We start from the raw sequence: 25,552 nt of genomic DNA on the forward strand, positions 1-25,552 counted from the left end.
AAAGCCTGATCCCGCTTGGCTGGGAGACTGCCCTTGGAGGCAGTACCTGGACCCCTGCCAGGGATCCATTATCACCCGACTGAAGCCCCATGTCAAGGAAATGCCCTCAAGGAGACTCCCGGGCAAAGGCTTCCTGCCTGGGGCCAACAGAAAGGACAATGTCAGTGATTTGGAACAGGTGGGGGCTGTTTTCTTCACCTCAGAGTGGAGGAAACTGAGGCCCAGAGAGCCCAAGGGCATATTGCTGGTGAATAGCATGACTGGGGCTAGTTTGCAGCTCTCATCATGCCACCTTCAATGACAAAGAATGGTGACATGCAGGGACCCCAGAGGACATCCAGCCCTGCAACTTATTTTTAAAACTGGCTGCTGAGCCTCAGAGAGGGGATGCAACTGGCCTATGGTCACACAGTGAGGTACTGACAGAGGCAGGCCTAGATTTCAGGTCTTCTGTGCCCCGCCCACCACCCTGTCATGTAAAGTGATCATGAACTAAGGTAGGTGCCTGAGCCAGCACCCCCCAAACACCCCAGCCAAGCCAGACACGATCACCCTCCGGGGCCTGCAGGCACAACTTGGAATCTGACACCAAACTTTGGTGCCTCAGGTCCCACAGAGAAAGGTCCAAGCTGTAGGGTTAGGAAAGCAGTATGGCCTTATTAGTCAAGGAAGTTTTTTGTTGTTGTTGTTGTTTTATACTTAAGTTCTAGGGTACATGTGCACAACGTGCAGGTTTGATACATAGGTACACATGTGCCATGTTGGTTTGCTGCACCCATCAACTCATCATTTACATTAGGTATTTCTCCTAATGCTATCCCTCCCCCAGTCCCCCACCCCCTGACAGGCCCTGGTGTGTGATGTTCCCCGCCCTGTGTCCAAGTGGTCTCATTGTTCAATTCCCACCTATGAGTGAGAACATGCGGTGTTTGGTTTTCTGTCCTTGTGATAGTTTGCAGAGAATGATGGTTTCCAGCTGCATCCATGTCCCTGCAAAGGACATGAACTCATCCTTTTTATGGCTGCATAGTATTCCATGGTATATATGTGCCACATTTTCTTAATCCAGTCTATTATTGATGGACATTTGGGTTGGTTCCAAGTCTTTGCTATTGTGAATAGTGCCACAATAAATATGTGTGCATGTGTCTTTATAGTAGCATGATTTATAATCCTTTGGGTATATACCCAGTAATGGGATTGCTGGGTCAAAAGGTATTTCTAGTTCTAGATCCTTGAGGAATTGCTACACTGTCTTCCACAATGATTGAACTAATTTATACTCCAACCAACAGTGTAAAAGCGTTCCTATTTCTCCACATCCTCTCCAGCATCTGTTGTTTCCTGACTTTTTAATGATCACCATTCTAACTGGTATGAGATGGTATCTCATTGTGGTTTTGATTTGCATTTCCCTGATATGACCAGTGATGATGAGCATTTTTTCATGGGTCTGTTGGCTGCATAGATGTCTTCTTTTGAGAAGTGTCTGTTCATATCCTATGCCCACTTTTTGATGGGGTTGTTTTTTTCTTGGAAATTTGTTTGAGTTCTTTGTAGACTCTGGATATTAGCCCTTTGTCAGATGGGTAGATTGCAAAAATTTTCTCCCATTCTTTACATTGCCTGTTCACTCTGATGGTAGTTTCTTTTGCCATGCAGAAGCTCTTTAGTTTAATTAGATCCCACTTGTCTATTTTGACTTTTGTTGCCATTGCTTTTGCTGTTTTAGTCATGAAGTCCTTGCCCATGCCTATGTCCTGAATGGTATTGCCTAGCTTTTCTTCTAGGGTTTTTATGGTTTTTAGGTCTAACATTTAAGTCTTTAATCCATCTTGAATTAATTTTTGTACACAGTGTAAGGAAGGGATCCAGTTTCAGCTTTCTACATATGGCTAGCCAGTTTTCTCAGCACCATTTATTAAATAGGGAATCCTTCCCCCATTTCTTGTTTTCGTCAGGTTTGTCAAAGATCAGATGGTTGGAGACGTGTGGTGTTATTTCTGAGGCCTCTGTACTGTTCCATTGGTCTATATCTCTGTTTTGATACCAGTACCATGCTGTTTTGGTTACTGTAGCCTTGTAGTATAGTTTGAAGTCAGGTAGCATGATGCCTCCAGCTTTGTTCTTTTTGCTTGGGATTGTCTTGGCAATGCAGGCTCCTTTTTGGTTCCATATGAACTTTAAAGTAGTTTTTTCCAATTCTGTGAAGAAAGTCATTGGTAGCTTGATGGGGATGGTATTGAATCTATAAATTACTTTGGGCAGTATGGCCATTTTCATGATATTGACTCTTCCTATCCATGAGCATGGAATATTCTTCCATTTGTTTGTGTCCTCTTTTATTTCGTTGAGCAGTGGTTTGTAGTTCTCCTTGAAGAGGTCCTTCACATCCCTTTTAAGTTGGATTCCTAGGTATTTTATTCTCTTTGCAGCAATTATGAATGGGAATTCACTCATGATTTGGCTCTCTGTTTGTCTGTTAATGGTGTATAGGAATGCTTGGGATTTTTGCACATTGATTTTGTATCCTGAGACTGCTCAAGTTGCTTATCAGCTTAAGGAGATTTTGGGCTGAGATGATGGGGTTTTCTAAATATGCAATCATGTCATCTGCAAACAGGGACAATTTGACTTCCTCTTTTTTTTTTTTTTTTGAGATGGAGTCTCGCTCTGACACCCAGGCTGGAGTGCAGTGGCCGGATCTCAGCTCACTGCAAGCTCCGCCTCCCAGGTTTACGCCATTCTCCTGCCTCAGCCTCCCGAGTAGCTGGGACTACAGGCGCCTGCCACCTCGCCCAGCTAGTTTTTTGTATTTTTTTTCAGTAGAGACGGGGTTTCACCATATTAGCCAGGATGGTCTCGATCTCCTGACCTCGTGATCCGCCCGTCTCGGCCTCCCAAAGTGCTGGGATTACAGGCTTGAGCCACCGCGCCCGGCTGACTTCCTCTTTTCCTAATTGAATACCCTTTATTTCTTTCTCCTGCCTGAGTGCCCTGGCCAGAACTTCCAACACTATCTTGAATAGGAGTGGCGAGAGAGGGCATCCTTGTCTTGTGCTGGTTTTCAAAGGGAATGCTTCCAGTTTTTGCCCATTCAGTATGATATTGGCTGTGGGTTTGTCATAAATAGCTCTTATTATTTTGAGATATGTTTAATCAAGAAAGTTTTTATAGTCAGATAAACCTGCTTTGAACTCAGTTGTATGGTCTTAGATGAGTTATCTAATGAATTTGACTCTTAGTTTCCCCATCTGCGAAGTGGGATTAAAATATATAATCCTAGAAGGTATCTTGGGCACTAAGCATTATAACATGCCCAGAAGGGGAAGGGTTCTGTGCCACCACAGAGACAAGAACTGGTACTGGCTCCTCTTGTCCCTTTCATTCCTTGCTGAAAAATAACCCAGGGTATAATCCCACCTCCTTCCCCCAGTACATTTCTGTCTCTTTTGGGGTCCATAGGCCTAAGTGCCTTGTGCCTGGTGCTGCTCCATCACTGCCCTCAGGCAGCCTCCCTGAGCTGCTCCTGTCCCTGGGGCAGGGCTTTGGTGCTGGGGGCCATCTGGAGGCAATGGGCTTTGGGGTTACACAGGTGGCATTGAGGGGTGAGTGAGGGCTCACTCTGGCCATGGCTGCAGCCCATCCTTTGGGGAACCAGCCCTGGCTCTTGCCCTGCCTGAGTGGTGGGGCCATACCATGAGGGCATCGATGAGCTCGTCATCATGCCGGCCCTTCTCCACCAGGGTCCCCATCTGATTCTTGAGGGTCTTCACCTCACTCGACAGCAGCTTGTTCCGAGACCTCATGCCCTCAAACTTCTTTTTTAGCTCTTCAAGCTCTCTCTGGAGGCCATCCCGCTCACTGGCAAGTTTCTGTAATTAGAAAGTGAGGGCATGGGCAGCAGGGCTGTGTGGGACCTTGGCCACATCTGCTTCCTGGCTCCTACTCAATGGCAAGGCCTGGGGCTGGGGGTGGGGGTGCTTGTTGAATGCCACAGAGCAAGTCACTAGAGCCAGTGCCCTGACTCCCAGCCCAGGCCTCTCAGGGATATCAGGTGGCCAGCAGCCTCCCACTCTTGCCCTAGCACATGACAGCACTAACGGATGACAGCACTCCCCACCTCAGCCTGAGACACAGGCTTCCTAGCACATGAGAGGAAAGCCGCCGGCCAACTGCATGTGTCCTCCAGAGAGAACAGCCAGTCCTACCCCTAAACCCCACCCTGAGCAGGGGAAAAGAGAAAAGCCATACTTTAGAAAGAGTGCTAGGCTAGGTTCCAACTGCAGCACCTTGCACCACCAGGAGCTAGAATGAGAAAGGAGGGTTGTTCTCCCACTTCCTCCATGATCATTTGGCACAACCCTTGACAGCACCTTGCTTTGCCAGCTACCAACTGGAAACTCACATGCAGTGCACATCTTCAGAGTCTCTCATTCACTCATCCCTTCATTCTCAAGTGTTTCCTGAGGGCCTACTCTGGGCTTAGTGTTGTTATAGATGCTGGGGGACAGCAAAAAGCAAAACAGTCCTTGTCCTCAAGGAGCTGATAATCCTAATGGAGGAGACAGATAATGTCAAATAGGGACAAATACTTGAAAGTAGGAAACAGGAATAGTGAGAAGGATATGGTCAGGGAAGGCCTCTCTGAAAAGGTGGCATCTGAGCAGAGATTGAAGGAGATGAGGGGAAGAGCAAAAGCCCTGGGGTAGAAGGTGTGTGGCTGAAGCATAGTGAGTGAAGGGGCAGAGGCTAGATTAGTCAAACCCATAAAGACAAGATGGAGACATTGAGGAGGAGCTTGGGCAGTGGGTGACATCACCTGCTTGAGCCTGAGGGTGAACTGTTGCTGGAAAAATGTTTTCATATCCTTGATGAAGTGAATTATAGAAATGTAAAACAAGTAAAACATGAACCCTTTTCAGGGAGGCAGCCATTACTCACCTGTAGCTCTCCTGCCTACACACTCCAGGCTCTCATAGATGCCTGGCAGAGGGAATGCATGCAGGAAGCTGTTTCCTTCCACCCACCATTGCAGCTTATGGTCAGCCCAACTGTTCAACATAATCTGTTCTGCACTAACATGTAAGTCCAAGCTAGGTGCATTTCAAACCCAACATTTCCAAATCTCAACTCCCTTTCTCCTCTTGAACCCACCCTGTCTCCCTTACCCACCCACTATACTCCCTAGCAGTCCTTTATAACTCTTCCTCCTCATCTCTCTTCCAAGTCCAATCTGTTCTTGAGCCCTAGAAAGTCTGTCCTCACTGTCCCAGGTGTCTGGCCCTTCCATGACAGTCCACTGTCTTGGCAAAGATCCTTGGTCATGTCTCCAGGATCACTATTCTGCCTTCCATTCCTCTTCCAACCCATTCCTCCTCTTGCTCCAACCATGTGACCTTTTCAAAATGCACAGTTGACCACCTCCCTCCACAACTTAAAACCCTTTGGTGGGCTGGGTGAGTGGCTCACGCCTATAATCCCAGCACTTTGGGAGGCCAAGGCAGGTGGATCACCTGAGGTTAGGAATTCGAAACCAGCCTGATCAACATGGTGAAACCCCATCTCTACTAAAAATATAAAAATTAGCCAGGCGTGGTGGCTTGTGCCTGTAATCCCAGCTATTTGGGAGGCTATGGCAGGAGAATCTCTTGAACCCCAGAGGCAGAGGTTGTAGTGAGCTGAAATCACGCCATTGTACTCCAGCCTGGGCAACAGAGCGAGACTCCATCTAAAAAACCAAAAACCCTTTGGTGGTTCTCTACAGCCTTCAAGATACAGGCCAAAAGTCCTCGCTGGCATACAAAGCCCAGCAGGCCCTGCCCACCTCTGTGGTCTCACTGTTTCCCTCCTCACAGCTGATGGTCTAGAGCGCTGGGAGGTGCAATGTGGTCATGGTCACAGCATTCCTAACACGGGGCCTAACCCAGAGTTGGTGCTCACAGGCAAAAGTCTCCTGATGAAAGGGCAAGGCCTCACTGTTAGGTAGCTCACTGCCAGGGCCACTAAGTGGGCCTGTTGTATGGCCTGCCTGCACCTCTTCATGCTGCTTCTGCTACCTTCTTTAAAGTGGGCCCTACTCCTCACTCTCATTGCAAGTTTGGGGAGGCTAACTCATCCCCTCAAACCTTGAGGCAGGTATCTGAAGCTTGACCAATCAAAACACCCTGTACTCTTGGCCACAGTGATGAGTTCAAGGATGGCCACATAACCTGGCTAGCCCAAAGACACTCAATTCTGGGAATTTGATGGAACTATTGTGAAAGAGAAACACTTTGTCTGTAGAGGCTGTATTGGAGAAGAGCAGCTGGGACCACCCAGGGTCCCTGTGGAAAAGAGTGAAGCCAACCCAGGAGAAGTTGCTGAGAGCAAGGCCCCAATCTGTACCTGAAGCTAGGCCACCTCTGGATTGTTCATTTACATGGGCCAATAACTTCTCTTTGTTGCTTAAACCTGGTAGAGTTAGAGTTCTGACACTCCTAATGCAGCCAGTGAGATGCGGCCCCTGGTGCTGAGTCCAGCCTGCCCACTTCTTTCATCAGCCTGGAACTTTCCTTCTTCAAGCCCCATCTAACCCTATCATACTTTTGGGGCCGTGGCCCTCCCCTTCTCCCTTTTACAATGAGAATTTCAGGTACAGCACCTCCAAAACAGCCAGGATGGGACCACGAAAAGTTCATTAAATGGGCTCACAGTGAGGTCCCAGTCAGGCAGCTCAGGTTGGTTTGACAGGACATGAGGAACATGCAGAGGTGACTCAGGTCCACTGCCTAGAAGGGGTGGCTCAGACTTCCGACCACATGTGCCTCAGAGCCCTTGCAGGCACCATCACGATCTCTCCTTCCTACACGCCTGGTTGACTTCCTCACTGGGCATGCGTTACCTCCAAGCCTTCCTGTTTTTCCCTTTCCAGGCTGCGGATCCTCAGCAGGTTTTTCTCCTGTGCCGACAGCTTCCTTGGGTCTGGATAGACAGACAACTCATCACTGCCTGTTCCCACAGACTGGCTCCGGGACTGGCCCAGTTGCTTCTCAAGCTCGCGAACCTGAAGATGGTAAAACTCATTGTTCCACAATGGGTCTGCAGCCAGCCTCTACTACTCAGAGTGTGATAGGAGACCCCATGGACTGAAGATGGAACCACCTCTCTAGATGGCTGTGGTAGCCCCATCTGAGGAGGACTAGGGGTGGGGGACGATCTGAGCTGGCATCTTGAGCAACACATTGGAAGACACCAGGGAAGTTCAGCTTAGAAAAAAGGTGAATGACAAAAATCACCCTATATCTGAGGGGCTGTTTGAGGCTAGGAAGCAGACCTGTGGCCCCAGGAACCAGGGAGGGATAGGATGGCAGGTCTCAGTTCAAGAAAGAACTTCCTTATTTTAGGTATTTATTTATTTAGAGACAAGGTCTTGGTCTGTCGCCCAGACTGGAGTGCAGTGGTGCAATCATGGCTCACTGTAACCTCTGCCTCCCAGGCTCAAGCAATCCTCCCAGTTCAGCTGCCTAAGCAGTGTGTGTATATATATATATATATATACATAAGAGACGGGGTTTCACCATGTTGCCCAGGCTGGTCTTGAACTCCTGGGCTCAAGCGATCTGCCCACCTCAGCCTCCCAAAGTGCTGGGCAAGGAGGAACTTTCTAACAGACAGACCACCTAAGACTGGGTGGGCTCCTCGGAAGATGGCGGTCACTTACAGGAGATATTGCAGAGGGGAAGGCAGGGTTTGGAAGCAGAGAGACTGGCTCAAAGCCTCACAGACTGTGTGACTGCGCACAGGTAACTCTGAATCTCAGTTCCCTCATCTGTAAGACGGGACTAAGAGTACACCCTGCATAACACTGTTATGAGGATTCAGTATCATGAAGCTGTCTGAGCCTGGGAATCCTCTGAGGTTCTTCTTGGACTGACAAATCTTGGTGCTTACTCCAGATCAACAAACTAGAGCTCTAGGGGAAGGGACTTAGAATCTGCATTTTAAATGCTACAGGTGATTTTTAGGATTAGGCAACTTTGCAAAATCCCAAGATGGTCTAGGTGAAGCTGTCAATACAGCCTGGCACACGTGGGCCCTCAGCAAGTGGCAGGTAGATGTCATCCCACAGAACAACGTCCTTATCACCCTTATAACACTAGGGTAGAAGCAGACAACTCCTAGGATCCTTCTGACCCTGGTTTCCATGTCAACACAGCCAAATGACAAAACAACGTTGGTAAACTTGAGCCAGGAAAGGAAGCACAATTCGCTAGGCTCCCTGGCAAAGGGCAGCAGCACAGCTTTGAAGGCACCCATCAGTGCCCTCGTGTGGCGCTGTGAGGCAATTCCATTTAATCATTAAAGAACACCTTTAAGAATTTCACATACAGGGCTAGGCACGGTGGCTCACATCTGTAATCCCAGCCCTTTGTGAGGCCGAGACGGGCGGATCACGAAGTCAGGAGATCGAGACCATCGTGGCTAACATGGTGAAACCCCATCTCTACTAACAATACAAAAAATTAGCCGGGTGTGGTGGCGGGCGCCTGTAGTCTCAGCTACTCGGGAGGCTGAGGCAGGAGAATGGTGTGAACCCTGTAGTCTCAGCTACTCGAGAGGCTGAGGCAGGAGAATGGTGTGAATCCGGGAGGCGGAGCTTGCAGTGAGCTGAGATCGTGCCACTGCGCTCCAGCCTGGGAGACAGAGCAAGACTCCGTCTCAAAAAAAAAAAAAAAAAAGAATTTGACATACAACTTAATGACAATAATAAGGAAGTTGTTTTGTGCTTATTATGGTCAGGCACTGTCCTAGGTGCTTTAGAAATGTTATTTTATGTCACCCCATTTCACAGGTGTGAAGACGAAGACATAGGAAGATGAAGGGGTTTGTCCAAGGTCACAGAGTTGGCAGACCAGTGGCCAAACGTAAACTCAGGTCTCTCGAACCCCAAGGCCATGCACTATCATCTATTAGCTTCTTGGAGTTTTTCCCCCTTTATGTTGGCTTCAAGGATCTCATGGGAGACACCGAGGATAAAAGCCACTGTGACACTTTAAGTCCCTGGGAACAAGAGTGATATGCTTGGCAAATAGTGGAAATCACACACCTTCTCACATGTTTCTCAGTTTGAAGGCACAAAGGGAAAAGAACCACACCTAACTTTTATACAGTGCTTCCTCCATGCCAGGCCCTGTGCTAAGCACTTTACAAGTATTGACTCATTTCACCCAACAATCCTGTGGGGTAGGCATCGTTATTATCCCCATTATACAGATGAGGAAACTGAGGCACAGAGCTAAAGGAACTTGCTTGAGGTCACACAGCTGATGAGTGGAGAGCTGGGATTTGAATCTGAGCAGTGTGGCTCCAGAGCCCTTGCTGTTAGCCTCTTTTGGTATGCTCCAAAATATTCAGACAATAAAGAGGGAGACAAGGCTAAGTTTTTATTGGGTAATTAAAACTTTCAAAAGACTACAAGCATCTGGACAAAACTGGAAAAAGCTTACAATTACAACAGTCACGCAAATTTACATAAACTAGGGGAAAAAAGATGCCTGGAGTTAAATAAATCAAACCAAAGGCGTTGGCATTTGTTAAGCTCCAGTGCCTGGCATGTGGTAAGTGTTATATAAGAGCTTGTTCATTAAATAACAAATTAGAATCAGGCTGGTTGGCGAGAAGGTAAAACAACAGCCCTGCACGAGTGCACTGTGAGACCTAAAGGCCTTTTTTGGGTACTGTGTGCTTAAGTCTCTATGGGGGTCAGGGCAGGTCTTTCTGGGGCATTTTAAATCCTTTGTTCAGGCCAGGAGAAGTCTGGTGACTCACCCACCTTGCTCTGCAAAACAAGAATTTGTTGAGCCCGACCCCTCCAGGTCCCTGGTGAGGATAGGAGCTGCTGGACATTGACGTCTTCCCCAACCTCGCTGGCCAAAACCTGAAATAAGGCAGGGCCTTCAGTGTGGCCAAAAGAGAGGGCTCCACCAGACCCTGATGCTGCTGCATATTTAGAGGCATATTCAGAAGCAGCCTTCACCTACACAATCTTCTTCCCATCTCAGAGCATAGCCCTCAAAGGTCAGTTTACCATGTCCCAAGGGCAGCTCTCCCTGGGAAAGTGGTAAACCCATCATCCCTGGCATTTCTTGGCAATGCTTAGAGCCGCCAAGAAACTGCCGGCAATTCCCAGATAGGGCCCCTTGCTCTTGACATATTCTGGGATGACTGAACCACAAAGCTGACCAACACCTGCTTCCTTAACCCATTCACCTGTCACCTAGAGCTGAGCTAATTCTGGCTATAGGAAATACATCGCCACAGGACCCGGGCCTCTGTGAAAAGCCACAGACAAGTGGACCGCTGAGTGCAGCAAAGGTGGGCTACTGAATGTCAGTTGGGGCACTGTGGTCCAAGAAGGGCCCAGCTTTGTGATTATTGAAGTGCAGCGCTCAGGCCCAACGTCAAGGCTTTGAGGCAGAAACAATACGCTCCAGCTTGTGACCTGGGCCCCTCTGAAGCCTGTCACAGAAACCTGATCCAGCGTACCAAGTCTCTGGCGCTTGTTTCCACAATAGAACACTGTTTTGGAAATCTTGGCCAGTCTGAGTGGTTCCAGCAGGGAAGACAAATGCCAGAGAATTTGCTATGTAAATAAAAATAAATAACGAACCAGCTGGGCCTGTGTCCCAAGTCTGAGCATTTTCCTTTGAAAGGGTCCTTCAATACACAAAGAACCTCTTCATTTTCTGTTACAGACAGGAAAGCAGAAGGCAGGTGCTGGCAGGCTTCCAAGTTAAGTAAGGGTGACATTAAGGGGAGACCCAGGATCTACTGGGGCACAAGTTGTGCAGGGAAGGCTTAATGGACTCTCCCTGGGTGGATAGCACTGTCCTCCTCAGTCTAGAGCTGGGCAGGCACCACAAGGGCATCTATGCTGCGGGGGTGGGGGTGGCAGGCTCAGGTAGTCAGCGATTCTGCCCACCAAATGGGTATGGACCAAGGACTGGTGGGAGGAAGGACTGGATCTGGAGCCTGACCCAGAGCAAGCAGTGTGCTCATGGGGCTGAGCACTCACGGCTCCAGAATGGAATCCACTGTGCCAGCCGTGCTTTTCCCAAGTCCAGCCCCAGCCACACAAGAAGCCCCAAGCCCTGGCTCTGAAAGACCTTCTGTGCCATCCGCAGCTCCTGCTTCACAGACTGGATCTGGTTGCGGAGGTCACTCATCTTCAAGTTGGTGGCTGCCAGCCTGTCCTGCAGGGCCTTCACCTCTGGGGTCTCCGGCTGGGTGGGAAGGACAGGAGAGAAAGTAGTCATTTATTGTCTACATGGGAACAGTAATCATAGCCCCCATTTATCCAAGTCTGTGCCAGGCACTGTGCTAAGTGTTTGACATGGAGTAACTCATTTAATCCTCATAAACCCCTGTGAGGTAGGTTCTCTTGTAAGCCCCTTATAGATGCAAAATAGAGGCTAGTGGAAGGTAAGTCCTCTACTTGGGCTATCTGGTTAATAAAGGTGGAACCTGGATTTGAATCCTGGCAGCTTAACTTTGGGACTGAGCTTTTTGCACAGTGTTGCACACACACGTGGGTGCATGCCTTACCGTACAGGTGAAGCATCTGGAGAGAGCGGCAGGCTCCACGCCTCCCAGACACTTCCTGGGTGTGGACCCTCTGCTGTGCTCAGAGATTGGCATCACAGCTAATCCATCTTCACTCAGAATAAAGAGGAAACCACCTTACTCCCAGAAGACAAGCCCAGCGTGGCAGGAGAGCCACAGCATCCCAATTCAGGATCCGCCTCTCCCAGATTCGTCAGCTTGGGCCTTGGTTTTTTGACAGCTGAGGGGCCTTGGGCTCTCTTTCCTAGCAGTGACCACTGTAATTTCCAAATGTTCATCTCTGCGGCTTGAAGAACTACAGCAACCATGAAAACTGCCTGCTGGAACTCTTAGCAGTGTCTTTTTTTTTTTTTTTAACCCAATGTTTTATTTAAACTATCTGGATGGAAATTTTTCTTAAATGGGCTGACTACCTCTCTGTCTTCAGTAGACACTCCTGTGACTCATAGATATTTGACAAAGGGACCTTCAAGGTCAGCCCATTCAAACCCCTTCCATAATGATGAAAATAAGGCCCAGAGAGGGGAGGTAATTTGCCTTCAGGCATACAGCTGGTTGGGGTGACACAGGTGGAATTAGAAAGAACACTGGTCCTTCCCCTGCTCTGGCTGACTCTTCCCATTTAAGCTGCTGCTAATGCTGGGCATCATGGCCACAGAAACGTTGGTTGTCAGGCTGAGCATCCCATCGGGCAATGATGCTGAGGCCCTCTGCTGCTGCCCCAACAGGGCAGAGTAGCTGAACTTCAGGAAACAGGGCTGGTACTACAGTGGCTTTCTGACCTTTCTCTATCAGGCACAAACAAAAGCTCCTGTGAATGCTAGTGTGAAAGACAGATCCAAGTATACTGGGTCCAGGAATTTCCATAGACCCCAGAGGCTCTGGGCAGCCCAGCTGAAAACCACTGGCCAAAGAAACTAGACATGGACACCTGGTCCAGAAACCCTGGCCTCATCCAGTGTCCTCATCTATGGAAAGGGTATGCAAATACTTCCCTGTTCCGCTTCCTCAGAGCACCACCATCAGGCTAAAGAGAACAGCCAACGTGAACAGAATGTGCCAGCTGAGAACTTATATGAAGCATAGGTGTATCTTTTTTTTTTTTTTTTTGAGACAGAGTTTCACTCGTTGCCCAGGCTGGAGTGTAATGGCATGATCTCAGCTCACTGCAACCTCCGCTCCCCGGGATGAAGCGATTCTCCTGCCTCAGCCTCCTGAGTAGCTGGGATTACAGATACCCGCCACCATGCCCGGCTAACTTTTTGTATATTTTTTGGTAGAGATAGGGTTTCCCGGCTAACTTTTTGTATATTTTTTTAGTAGAGATGGAGTTTCACCATGTTGGCCAGGCTGGTCTTGAACTCCAGACCTCAGGTGATCCAACTGCCTTGGCCTCCCAAAGTGCTGGGATTACAGGTGTGAGCCACCATGCCCGGCCATCCTGTTTTTAAAAGTATATTTTGTTCTGTGTTCTTCCTCCTGTCTGGCCACCTGCCATCCCTGCGTACTCTGTTGGGTGCCTGCCTCTTCTCCTGTTAAATGTGTGGCTTTGAATCTGCCCTGGGTTGGGAAACAACACCCCTCCACCCCCTGCCACGCCCGGTCTCCAGTGCCATGAGCCCCAGTGGCCCTGACAGTGGGGGTGCTGAGAGCTGTGGGAATACGTGTGCTTCCATATGGCTGCAGTGACCCTGCAGCATCTCTTTGATCTGCTCAGAGCATGGAAAAAGCATACAGATTGGATCTGACTCTAGAACCTGGGCAGTGATGCCCTGTCCCAGTCTCATTTTCTCATCTGTAAAATGGGGATATGTAATGCCAATCTCCAGGGAACCCGTGAGGGTTGCTAAGACAATGCATGTCAAGGATGCTGTCTGGGGCAGGTCCTGATGGAGGGCAATGCTGGCAGGCCTAGCTTGGCTTGAGTGGGCAGCTGGCAAGTGGGCTGAGGGCCAGATGGTGTTCTGGAGAGGGCTGGATCAGGCCCCATCCTCCTGGCTTAGGCAGCTGAGCTAATCCTACCTCCAAGCCATTTCAGAGTTCTTTCTGCCCAGAGTGAAATTCCACAGGCTTTGTGGGGGACCTGGGTATGGGCACACTCCCTCCCCTACCCGAGGCTGTTTTCTTTGAGAAAATAACTAAAACACAGTCCATGGGGAGCAGATAATGCCAATGCCGCTCACATCACAGCCTCCTGAAGCCCCAAGCAGAGGGAAGCGTGTTCAGCTCCACTCTGGAATGTGCTTTGGAGGCCTAGGGTTGGAATGTGGATTGAGCCTGCAGGCTTCTGGAGTGTGGCTTGGGCTTGGGCTGCCCTGAACAGCCTAATGAGGGGGAACATTGCTTTTGCTTTCGCTCCGATCAGGAGATGCCAGGGAGAACACGTGATACTGATGAATTGAGATCTGCAGCCCATCACACACTCTTCTCTCTGGAACCTGGAACCTCCCATGCTCCCTGTGGCCAGAGAATAAAGTCAAAACTCCTGCTCCAGCTGCCATTCAAGGGCTCCCTCTATGGGTGACTTTACCCCAGCTTTTTTGGCTTACATTCCCCTTTTCTCCCTTGTGAGCTCTGGGCTGCAGTCAAATGTTATCCAGCTGACACTCAGTTCACCTTCCCCATCTTCCTTCTCCAGTAAGGCCAACTCAGGGATGCCCTCCTCCGCCCCCCTTCTAGCTGCAACCTTAATGGAGGGTGGACTCCCCTGTGAGCTCAGAGCACAGGGGCCATCTCTGAAGGCCCTGTCCACATCCTGCCTTCAAATGACTCCTCATTCCTCCTCTGGGATTCTCCATAGACAGAGCCTCTGGTTTTTGTTGTTGTTGTTGTTGTTTGTTTTGTTTCTTTGTTTGTTTTGAGACAGAGTCTCACTCTGTTGCCCAGGCTGGGGTGCAGTGGTGCAATCTCAGCTCACTGCAACCTCTGCCTCCCAGCTTCAAGCGATTCTCATGCCTCAGCCTCCCGAGTAGCTGGGATTACAGGCGTTTGCCACCATGCCTGGCTAATTTTTGTATTTTTACTAGAGATGGTGTTTCACCATGTTGGCCAGGCTGGTCTCGAACTCCTGGCCTCAAGTGATCTGCTGGCCTCAGCCTCCCAAAGTGCTGGGATTACAGGCGTGAGCCACTGCACCCGGCCGAGTCTCTGTTTTTGATTCCCTGTGTCACAGGGCTTAGAAAATCCCATCAGGCTGAACAAGCAGTTTCCTATCCAGGGCAGCCCTAGTTGGGGATGTGGAGGTGCTCAATGTGTGGAATAAAGCAGGGGCAGCTTAGCAGTGTCCTCTGAAGCCAGGAAAGGCCCTAAAGAATACTCAGTCCAGCCTCTGTAGAGGGCAGAGCCCCTCTGCTGCCTCCCCAGCAATGAGACAGGTTTACACAAGACTACTCTTGAGGAGGCACATTCACCCCCAAACCTGAGGGGCCCATCACTGCACAGCGAGGACTGAATTCTCCTCAAGGAAGGCACAGGGCAGTCTGATCCCAGTGTAGGCAGCAGGGAAGATAGGGCTAGAAAACAAGCACCTAATTGGGAGTCCTGGGGCTTGGCTGCCTCTCTCACCAACTGACCTGGCTTCCCAAGAAAACCCTTGGTGAAGCCTCCTGGAATGTTCTTTAGACTCTGATGTTATTTACTGTCTGGTGTGGGGATAAACCAACCCACTAGGTCAGACTGACTTCCTTTCATGGAGCTGCAATTCCCACCTCTTGAATTTCATGAACTGTCACTGGTTTAGTAAAATGGGCTCTGGGGAACAAGTCCCCATTTCCAACAGCCACTTTTACTCTGTAGATTTGGAGCTCTACGAAAGGGAAAGTGTTCATAATATGAACTGCCCCATAAAGAACAGGATTCCACTGGGCAGTGGTGAGCTCCCTGTCCCTGGAGTAAGGTGGAGGCTGGATGTGTCCCCAGTGAGGATGCTGTACAGGAGATGGCTGGGCTGACAGTGGGAGGTCAGTTGGACCAGGCCTTCCCTCTTGATCCTGAGGCTCTAGTGTTCCAGGGTTCTCAGGCTCCTCCCAGCCTTCCTTACTGGAGACAGAGTTGGAGCTACACCCTCCATGGCTTCCGACAGGACATTCTTGGCCTCAGGCCATACACTTGGTACTGTTCTCTGATGTCTGCTCTGAGGATGCAGCAATGGTAGACAATGGGCATCTGGCTCGGCAGCGCGGTTGGGGGTTGGGGTGGACCCCAAGTAGAGGTACCTACACACCCGTGGAGGAGGGGAGGCCCAGGCCCATGGCTGCCTCGCGGACTCTCCAGCACAGAAGAGAATTCATACCAATGCTCTGTCTCCCATCTGGGCCCTCAGTGGCTTGGCTCCTGCGTCGGTGGCCCCCTTGGCTGACATTCTGGTCAGGGCTGTCTGTAGCTGAAAAAGCAAACCTCGTGCTTAATACTCTGCTCAGCAATTGTGCAGCCCAAGGAAAGCACTCTGGTGCCTTGTGTGTGTGGTTACCTATGTTGGTGGTGTGTCCTTTTAGCTCACTTTAGGATCATTAATGGAAGAATTCTCCTTTAGAAACAGCTCTGGAATGGAGAGGGCTTAATTGATTTTCTGACCCATTCCCTAATCGCACTATAAAAGCAGTCCAAGGGTTCACTAACAGCTTAGTAAATAATAATGCTACACCCATAATCTGTTTCCTGAAATTCCAACAACAGCCTAGGAGGCGGGGCATAAAAGAATGATGGATTTCAGGTTACAGATGAACAGATGAGGCCAGAGACACCAAGAAGCCTGTTGGAGGGCAACAGAATTGAATTTAAAATGCAGCACCACCATATACTGCGTGACTTGAGAAAGCCTCTTAACCTTCCAACTTCAGCTCTTCCAGCTACATATGGAGAAGCTAGGGAGGTTCCCTCTTGCCCATGCTGGGAGTCCCCTCCAGAGGGAGAATGACCAAGGACCCTCACTTCCCGCTCCAGCTCCTGGATGCGATTGGTCAGCTGCTTCACCCTGGTTTTTGCACCCTCTGATTCTGCCATCAACAGCCGGTTCTTTTTTGATAGCTCCACAATTTTGGTGGCGACCATGTCTCCGGCTACACCAGCTGTCCCTAAAATGAAAGGAATGGTGAGGTCAATTAAAAACACAGGCATACACATCAAACTCATGCCCCACCACCAACAGCACCAGGGCCTTAAAAGCTAAAGCTGTTTGGCATGAATGCTCATGAAGGGGCACTAGTTTAGGAGGGTCATCATATACCTAGCAGCCCTGGGACCCAACTCCAATGAGTGGAAATGCAGCCACTCAGAGGTTCAGTATGTTCTAGGAAAATGATAAAAACAGAAAGCAGAGTTTTAATTCCGTGAGAGTTAGGTTTATCACTCCAATGCTTCATGACATCCTCAGTGATAGGATTACATCCATATCCCTGTAATTTTGCTGTGCCTTCTAATGAGCAGGATGTAGTCCCCTTAGGCCTTCTATGACTCTGGGCTCAACCATTTGGCTTGCTTTGGCCAATGGCATGTTAACAGAAAAGGTGCAGATAAGGTAGAGGTTTAAAAACCACTCGTGCAGTTAAACTCGCTGTGTTTGCTTCTGCCCTCTCCACAGGAAGAACATACCTGGCTGGCTGGTCTCAAGAATAGAAGAGAGACATGTTGAACAAAGTAGAACCAACCTAGCCAAGCCTGGCCTAGATCCGCCAATCCCCAACCAACCCCCAGATGTTTAAGCTCAATACATGCTTACTGCTGCTAAGATTATGTGGTTGCTTCTTACACAGAATTTGGTGGTAACACCTACCCAATAGAAAGGCATATATTCATTTAGCAAATATTTATTTTCCACCAAGTGCTGGGTCCTCTTGGTATTAGGGATTCAGTGGTGGATAACAAAGACTTATGGAGTTTACATTCAAGTAGGGAAGACAGATAATTTAAAACATCAAATAAATAAATATGTATTCTAATATGTAGGAGGAATAAGTGCTAGGAAATAAAATGGAGCTGGGCAAGGGGGTAAGAATGAGGGAGGTGATGCTATTTTAGATGGAGTGGCCAGGAAAGGCTCTCTGAAAAGGTGATGTGTGAACAGAGACCTGAGTGAATGAAGTGAGGGCTCAAACCAGGAAGAGTGCTCTCACCTAGGAAGAACATTCTAAGCAGAGGAAATGGCAAGTACAGAGGCCTGGAGGTGGAATGTGCTTAGAGTATCTGAGGACCATCAAGGACTCCAGAGTAGCTGGAAGGCAAATTGCAGTGGGCCAGGGAAGGAGGCTGTGGAAGGTGACTGGAGGATGTGAGTGGGGGAAGTTGCATGGTATGGGAGCTGTGTGGAAGGCAGGCAGCGGGAGCTAGTCCAGCATGGTCACTGACTAGGTGGGTAGCCCTGACAGTCCCTTGCCCTCTGGAGTGCAAATCCCCCATCTGTGTAATGGCAGATGTGGTCAGATGGTCTGCAAGTTTCCTGAACACTTCTGACACTGTAGCAGGGAGTAACTGGCAGTCCTATTTTTTAGTCCTACTTTTTAACATGACCATGATATGCCTCAGAACAAGATGAAGGGTGACAACTGGTGGAAAGCAAATAGGCACTTGATGGCTTTCAAATCACCTCAGCCCAGGCTTGCTCCTGCCAGCCTGGGCAAGGCAGTGAGTGGGGCAACTAGGAGTAGCTGCCCTTGGAATCTCATGTCTGCTGAAGAGGACAAGGACACACCAAGAGAAAAGGCTCAGAACAGACCTGGAGCCCTGGAGTATCTAGAGGGAGACAGGCCCCATTCAGCACCAAGATGGCACACTTTGCTCCCTGGCTCCTTTAATAGGTTGTGTGTCAGGAGGGTGTCGGGGGTGGTGATAACAAAGGATCACTGTGAAAATCATGAACTCTAGCAGTTAAAGAAATGCAATTTCAGCAGAGGTCTGGTTCTGGTTAAGATGGAATAAGCACACTCTACCCTGTCTCTTTCGCTGAATACAATCAAAAGGCCTGGATAGGATGTGTAAAGCAGCTACCTGAGGGTTCTGGAAGTAAATGGTAGCAAGCCTACTGGGGAAGGAAACCAGACCTAGAAGTACAAATGGTCCAGTGGTACGTTTCCTCCCAGGACTCAAATCAGCACAAATTCTGGAACTGGCCATCAGAAAGAGGTCCAAGACAAGGTCTTTCTAGTCCAAAGAGCAGGAAGTGGGGCTCGGACAGAATGGAAAAATCCTCTGGGTATTTTTTTTTCCTATTCTTTCCCAACCTTGTCTCCAGGCAAGCTCTACTGTTGAAGCTGCAACCCCTTGATAAATGGGGGCGGCAATGGATGGGCAAACACAGAAATACTAATTATCGGCTAAATAGAATAGTTCTCCCTTTGGGTTCTTTAAAATATGTATAATAGTTGAAAGCAAAAAGTATAACACTGACCGATGAGATTTTCAATATATATAGATATAATACATATAAAAACTGCAATAGAAAGGGAGAGGTAAAGGGACCTGGATGATGGTAAAGTTTCTACATTCCATCTGAAGTGGTAAAATATTATTTATATGTAGACTATGAAAAGGTAATATGTATTTTGTAATCACTAGATCACTTAAAAACTGTACAAAAAATACAGTAAACAAACAAAACCCAAAAGCAATCACTAAAAATCCAGCCAAAAGAAACCCATCTATCAACTCTCAGTAGCCTGTTACTTGCAGCACAGTTTAAAAACATAAATGGAGGTCCGGCACGGTGGCTTACGCCTGTAATCACAGGACTTTGGGAGGCTGAGGCGGTTGGATCACAAGGTCAGCAGTTCGAGACCAGCCTAGCCAATATGGTGAAATCCTGTCTCTACTAAAAATACAAAAATTAGCTGGGTGTGGTGGCGCACACCTGTAATCCCAGCTACTCAGGAGGCTGAGGCAGGAGAATCACTTGAACTCAGGAGGCAGAGGTTGTGGTGAGCCAAGATCATGCCACTGCACTCCAGTCTGGGCAACAGAGCAAGACTCCATCTCAAAAAAAAAAAAAAAAAATTAAAAACATAAATGGGCTTGTCAGATTTTTCTCTCCAAAATGTGAGAATGGAAATCAGAATGATGACTTCAGAGCGAAGACCGGATTTAAATGGTTTTCAGGGACACTTAGGGCTGGCAGTCAGATGAGGCCATGACCAAGTCTGTGTTTTGGCAAAGATTGCAAGAGACAGTTAACAATGAGAGGGGCGGCCGGGCGCGGTGGCTCAAGCCTGTAATCCCAGCACTTTGGGAGGCCGAGATGGGCGGATCACGAGGTCAGGAGATCGAGACCATCCTGGCTAACACAGTGAAACCCCGTCTCTACTAAAAATACAAAAACTTAGCCGGGCGAGGTGGCAGGCGCCTGTAGTCCCAGCTACTTGGGAGGCTGAGGCAGGAGAATGGCGTGAACCCGGGAGGCGGAGCTTGCAGTGAGCTGAGATCCGGCCACTGCACTCCAGCCTGGGTGACAGAGCGAGACTCCGTCTCAAAAAAAAAAAAAAAAAAAAAAAAAAAAAAAAAAAAAAAAAAACAATGAGAGGGGCTGGGGAAGAGGGAGTAACCCCAGATCTGCTTCCCAGGTCGGCTGGGTGGAGATGTGTCTCCTGCTCCTCCTGGAGCCCATCAGCTTCTCTACAGCCTTGCAAAAGTGCAAGCAGCACCTTCTACAGCTGAATCCATAGCCAGGCTGAGAGTGTAGGCTTCCTTAGCCAGGCTTTGTGTTTTTTGTTTCAGACAGAAAAGGTCAAAGAATGGAGGGAGGTGCATTAGGCTACCATGCGTCCTTAGGATACCAAATTCCCCTTTCTTTGTAATTCAGCATTGACTGATCAGAGCTTTGGTCCTATGAACGTACCTATCCTCAAATGCATTTACTCTCAAAGGCAAGGAGGGGTAGTCTGGTAGATGTTGAGTCAGCCCTGTTGCTCTCTGTGATTGGTGACATCTATAATACTTTCTGATTTATTAGCCATTTAATTGGCTAACCATTGAATTGCTCAATGGGTGTATACATAACAGAGGACAATCAAGTCCAAAGTCCCCACTACATCAGCAGGGCGAAAGTCAAACTCATAACCACAGAGATTATTGGCTCACAACCACAGATCAAAGGTCATTACCAGACCTGCAAAGCCAAAGTCCTCACCAGATTCATGGGGCCACCATGAGGTCTCCATCAACACAGCTAAGGTCTAGCCCAGACTTATAGGGCCAAGGCCCAGCCCAGACCTTGCTGGTGGTTGGGTCCCATGATATCCTCCCAGAACAGGTGACTTCCCTGTCTCATCTACCTTTCTGGAGCAGCAACAGCAGGTGCTGTAGAGTTCATACCTGGCTCTACTGGGGCCTTTTTTTTTTTTTTTTTAAGACAGGATCTCACTCTGTTGCCCAGGGTTCAGTGCAGTGGGGGTGATCATAGCTCACTGCAGGCTGCTGGGGCTTTTTTATGTTCACAACATAACATGTGAGCCAGTATACCAAGGAGAAATGGATCCTGCCAGTCCTTGAACATGCTGCGAGCATGATGGCGAACCCTTGCCATGAGTCCCAACTAGATCACCAACACTGCCTATGATGCTTGCCTGCTGGCCCTGCTGGCCCATTTTTAAATCCCTCATTGCTCCCTGTGCTCCCATTTTCTGGTGGGCTGGCCTCCCTGGGGCTGCTCTTTTCCTCTACCCTCTCCCTCACTTCCAGGACTCCTCTGGACAAGCTTGAACAAAACTGACCCTTGGCATTCTCTTGGGCACTTGGCTCCCTAGAACCTGCTGTTTGCCCTGTCCGTAGTCCCTGGACTGCAGGACAAGGACTGTCACAACAATGGTGGAGCTACCTGTGAAGGCAAGTCTGTCCTCTTCTATTTTCTTTTTGAGGTGTTTGATTTCAAAGTCCCTTTCCTTCAGCAGCTTATACAATCGCCCATTCTCATCCACTGTTTCCCTGAGCTCATTTCGAAGGTGTTCAATCTCATCTTCAAGCACCCTACAAGGCAAAGGCAGAATTAATCCTCCTCCAAGGCAAAGGCCCTGGTGGGCAGGGGTCAGTCCTCCACTGCCTAGGTGGACAGACGGACACGCAGATGCAGACACACACGTGAAAGAAGAAAGATTTCAATGTTGTTCATTAACTGGCTTCAATAGGGAGTTATAAAAAAAAAAATCCACTCAGAATTCATATTTCTTTTTTTTTTTTTTTTTTTTTTTGAGACGGAGTCTTGCTCTGTCACCCAGGCTGGAGTGCAGTGGCCGGATCTCAGCTCACTGCAAGCTCCGCCTCCCGGGTTTACGCCATTCTCCTGCCTCAGCCTCCCGAGTAGCTGGGACTACAGGCGCCCGCCACCGCGCCCGGCTAGTTTTTTTTTTGTATTTTTAGTAGAGACGGGGTTTCACCGTGTTAGCCAGGATGGTCTCGATCTCCTGACCTCGTGATCCGCCCGCCTCAGCCTCCCAAAGTGCTGGGATTACAGGCTTGAGCCACCGCGCCCGGCCATTCATATTTCTTTTAAGCATCCACGGAACATGCATAAAAATATATTACAGGGCTGGGTGTCATGGCTCACGCCTCTAATCCCAGCACTTTGGGAAGCCAAGGCAGGAGTTTATGACTAGCCTAGGCAACAAAGAAAGACCCTGTCTCTAAAAATAAGAGAAAAAAAAAATTAGCCAGGCATGGTGGTGTACACCTGTAATCCCAGTGACTCCAGAAGCTGAGGTGGGAGGATTGCTTGAACCCAGGATCTTGAGGCTGCAGTGAGTTATCATCCTGCATTCCAGCCCAGGTGACAGTGCAAGACCCTATCTCTTAAAAAAAGTATTATAGGCTATACAGGGAATCTTAGCAAATTCTAAATAATAACATTACACAGACTCTTTTCTCTAATGGCAAGTGACTGTTTTAGAAATCAATAATAAAGCCGGGCGCGGTGGCTCAAGCCTGTAATCCCAGCACTTTGGGAGGCTGAGACGGGTGGATCATGAGGTCAGGAGATCGAGACCATCCTGGCCAACACGGTGAAACCCCGTCTCTACTAAAAAATACAAAAAACTAGCCGGGCGAGGTGGCGGGCGCCTGTAGTCCCAGCTACTCGGGAGGCTGAGGCAGGAGAATGGCGTAAACCCGGGAGGCGGAGCTTGCAGTGAGCTGAGATCCGGCCACTGCACTCCAGCCTGGGAGACAGAGCGAGACTCCGTCTCAAAAAAAAAAAAAAAAAAAAAAAGAAATCAATAATAAAAAATAGAAATAAAACAAGAAAACCCAAAACTCATCATATGTTTGGAACTAGAAAAACACCCTATACTCCTAAATTATTTGTGGGTTAAGAAGAAATCATAATATGTATTATAAAGCATTTAGAATGAATTGACCACAGAAGCTGTATGAAAACTTGTTAAATGCAGCTATAATTAAGGCTCTAAGCTTCCTTCTATCACTTTAGCTGCATTTTACAAGTTTTGCTATAGCTCCTGTGGTACACGCACACACACCCCTGAGAGATTTCAAACTTGCATTTACCTCTTCTCAAAGCTGTTTTTCGAGTTTGGCTCCCCTGTGTGGAGAAGGCTGAGGCCATCTGAGACCTCCAAGGGCTCCTCTGGGTCATCAGCTCTGCTTTTGAGGCTCAGTTCTTTTTCCCTCTTTTTCTCCATCTGCTTCTGTAACCGTTTGTGCTGCATCTCCTGCATTGCCTTGAACTGGAGCCGCAAAACGTTCTGTGAGGCTTCATCTGCTGCCATCCTGCCCTAAGCATCAGAAAAGAAGCCTGAGCTGAAGCAAACTCCACACCGAGCATTCAGCACACAGTCCGCCCTGTCTGTGGCCCCAACCCTGAAGTTTACTGCTTCGCGTTGCATGTATGTCCATGCAGAAGCTTGGAAGCCCCATCCTCAACTCAGATCACTAGAAAGCCAAGGTTGAGCTGAGCATCCTCCCCAATTCCTGAACATGCCAACAGATTGCACATGGCATCAGAATAGTCTCCATTACTCAGACTCAACACTTGACTCTTGCCTGTCCCTTAAATCAATAGCTCTCAGCTCTGGTTGAACATTAAAATCCCCTAGGAACTCATATATAACAATGCCTAGGACCATTTCCAGACCAACTAAATCCCAGTTTCTAGGAATGGGGCTTGGCCATCATTTCTTCTTTTTCTTTTTAAATTCAGGTATAATTCACATGCAATAAAGTACATAAATCCTGACCATACGGCTCAGTGAATCTTTCCATAGACATATACCTCTGTGGTGACCACCCAGATCAAGGTATAGGGCATTTCCAGTCCCTGAGCAGGCTACTTTGTGCCCCTTCCAGTGAATCATCCCCCAAGACAATCATTATTCTGACTGCTACCATTGAAGATTAATTTTGTTTGGTTTCTTTTTAGTCAGTCTATCAAAGGATAATTTATGTACAATAAAATATACCACGTTGGGTGCAGTGGCTCATGCCTGTAATCACAGCACTTTGGGAGGCCAAGGCTAGTGTACTGCTTGAGACCAGGAGTTTGAGACCAGCCTGGGTAACATGGCGAAACCTCATCTCTACAAAAAATTGGCTGTGGTGGTGCATGCCTGTAGTCCCAGCTACTTAGGAGGCTGAGGTGGCAAGATTGCTTGAGCCCAGGAAGTGGAGGCTGCAGTGAACCATCATTGTGCCATTGCATTTCATTCCAAGTAACAGTGAGACCCTGTCCCAAAAAAACAAACAAACAAACAAACAAAAAAACCCACCAATTTTATGTGTACAAATGAGTTTTGACAAATATATTCACCTGTGTAAACCACTGCCACCATCATGAAAGAACATTTCATCACCCCAGAATCCTCCACGTGCCCATTTGCAGTCAATTTCCCTGCCAATCCCAATCCCAATCCCAGGCAAACTATGGTCTGCTTTTGTTCACTCCAGTTTTGCTTTTTCTGGAATTTCATATAACTAGAATCATACAGTAGTTAGCCTTTTGTGTCTGGCTCCTTTTTTGCTCAGCACTACCTTTTTGAGATTCATCCATGTCATTGCATGCATTATAAGCTCATTCCTTTTTATTACTGAGTAATATTATGTTGTTTAAATAAGTAACAATTTGATTATACATTCACCTGTTATTGGACATCTGAGCTGTTTCCAGTTTTGGCTATTATGAATAAAGCCATTATGAACATTCATGTATAAGAAGGTATTTGTGTGAATGTATGTTTTTATTTCTCTTGGGTAAATACCTAAAAGTGAAAATTCTGGTTTATATGGTAAATTTATGTTTGACTTCACAAGAAACTGCTAAACTGTTTGCCAGAGTGGCTGTACCATTTTACATTCCTACTAGCAATGTACAGGAGTCCCAGTTGTTCCATCCTTGTCAGCATTTAGTCTGGTCAGTCTAAATTTTAGACTTTCTCGTTAGTATGTAAAATGGTATCTCAGCCGGGCGTGGTAGCTCATGCCTGTAATCCCACCACTTTGGAAGGCCAAGGTGGGTGGATAACCTGAGGTCAGGAATTCGAGACTAGCCTGACCAACATGATAAAATCCTATCTCTACTAAAAATACAAAATTAGCCAGGCATGGTGGCATGTGCCTATAATCCCCGCTACTCGGGAGGTTGAGGCAGGAGAATTGCTTGAACCCAGGATGCAGAGGTTGCAGTGAGCCGAGATCACGCCATTGCACTCCAGCCTGGGCAACAAGAGCAAAACTCCATCTCAAAAAAAATAAATAAATAAGTAGGCTGGGCATGGTGGCTCATGCCTGTAATCGCAATACTTTGGGAGGCTGAGGTGAGTGGATCACCTGATGTCAGAAGTTCGAGACCAGCCTGGCCAAAATGAAGAAATCCCATCTCTACTAAAAATACAAAAATTAGCTAGGTGTGGTGACACAGGCCTGTAATTCCAGCTACTCAGCAGGCTAAGGCAGGAGAATCACTTGAACCTGGGAGGCAGAGGTTGCGGTGAGCCAAGATTGAGCCATTGCACTCCAGCCTGGG

At 48.2% G+C, this 25,552-nt stretch overlaps 1 protein-coding gene across 7 annotated transcripts in view; it reads right to left on the minus strand.

Moving 5' to 3' along the window:
- LOC105480278 (coiled-coil domain containing 13) overlaps window positions 1–25,552 on the minus strand; it is a 65,302-nt gene that overhangs the window by 28,558 nt on the left and 11,192 nt on the right. For 3 of the 7 annotated variants that reach the window (XM_011738885.3, XM_011738881.3, XM_011738888.3), the window contains exons 2-9: window positions 23,083–23,309; window positions 21,404–21,552; window positions 16,534–16,676; window positions 15,896–15,985; window positions 11,148–11,264; window positions 9,815–9,919; window positions 6,884–7,045; window positions 3,699–3,875 (exon numbers count right to left, since the gene is read on the minus strand). In XM_011738885.3, coding sequence (XP_011737187.2) covers window positions 3,699–3,875; window positions 6,884–7,045; window positions 9,815–9,919; window positions 11,148–11,264; window positions 15,896–15,985; window positions 16,534–16,676; window positions 21,404–21,552; window positions 23,083–23,303 — 1,164 coding nt within the window. In that variant the 5' untranslated portion in view covers window positions 23,304–23,309. The remainder of the gene's footprint in view (window positions 1–3,698; window positions 3,876–6,883; window positions 7,046–9,814; window positions 9,920–11,147; window positions 11,265–15,895; window positions 15,986–16,533; window positions 16,677–21,403; window positions 21,553–23,082; window positions 23,310–25,552) is intronic. The other 4 variants (XM_011738883.3, XM_011738884.3, XM_011738887.3 and 1 more) reach the window with 4 other exon arrangements.

The sequence above is a fragment of the Macaca nemestrina genome, chromosome 2 (genome assembly GCF_043159975.1).
Source record: "Macaca nemestrina isolate mMacNem1 chromosome 2, mMacNem.hap1, whole genome shotgun sequence".
NCBI classification, from domain to species: domain Eukaryota; kingdom Metazoa; phylum Chordata; class Mammalia; order Primates; family Cercopithecidae; genus Macaca; species Macaca nemestrina.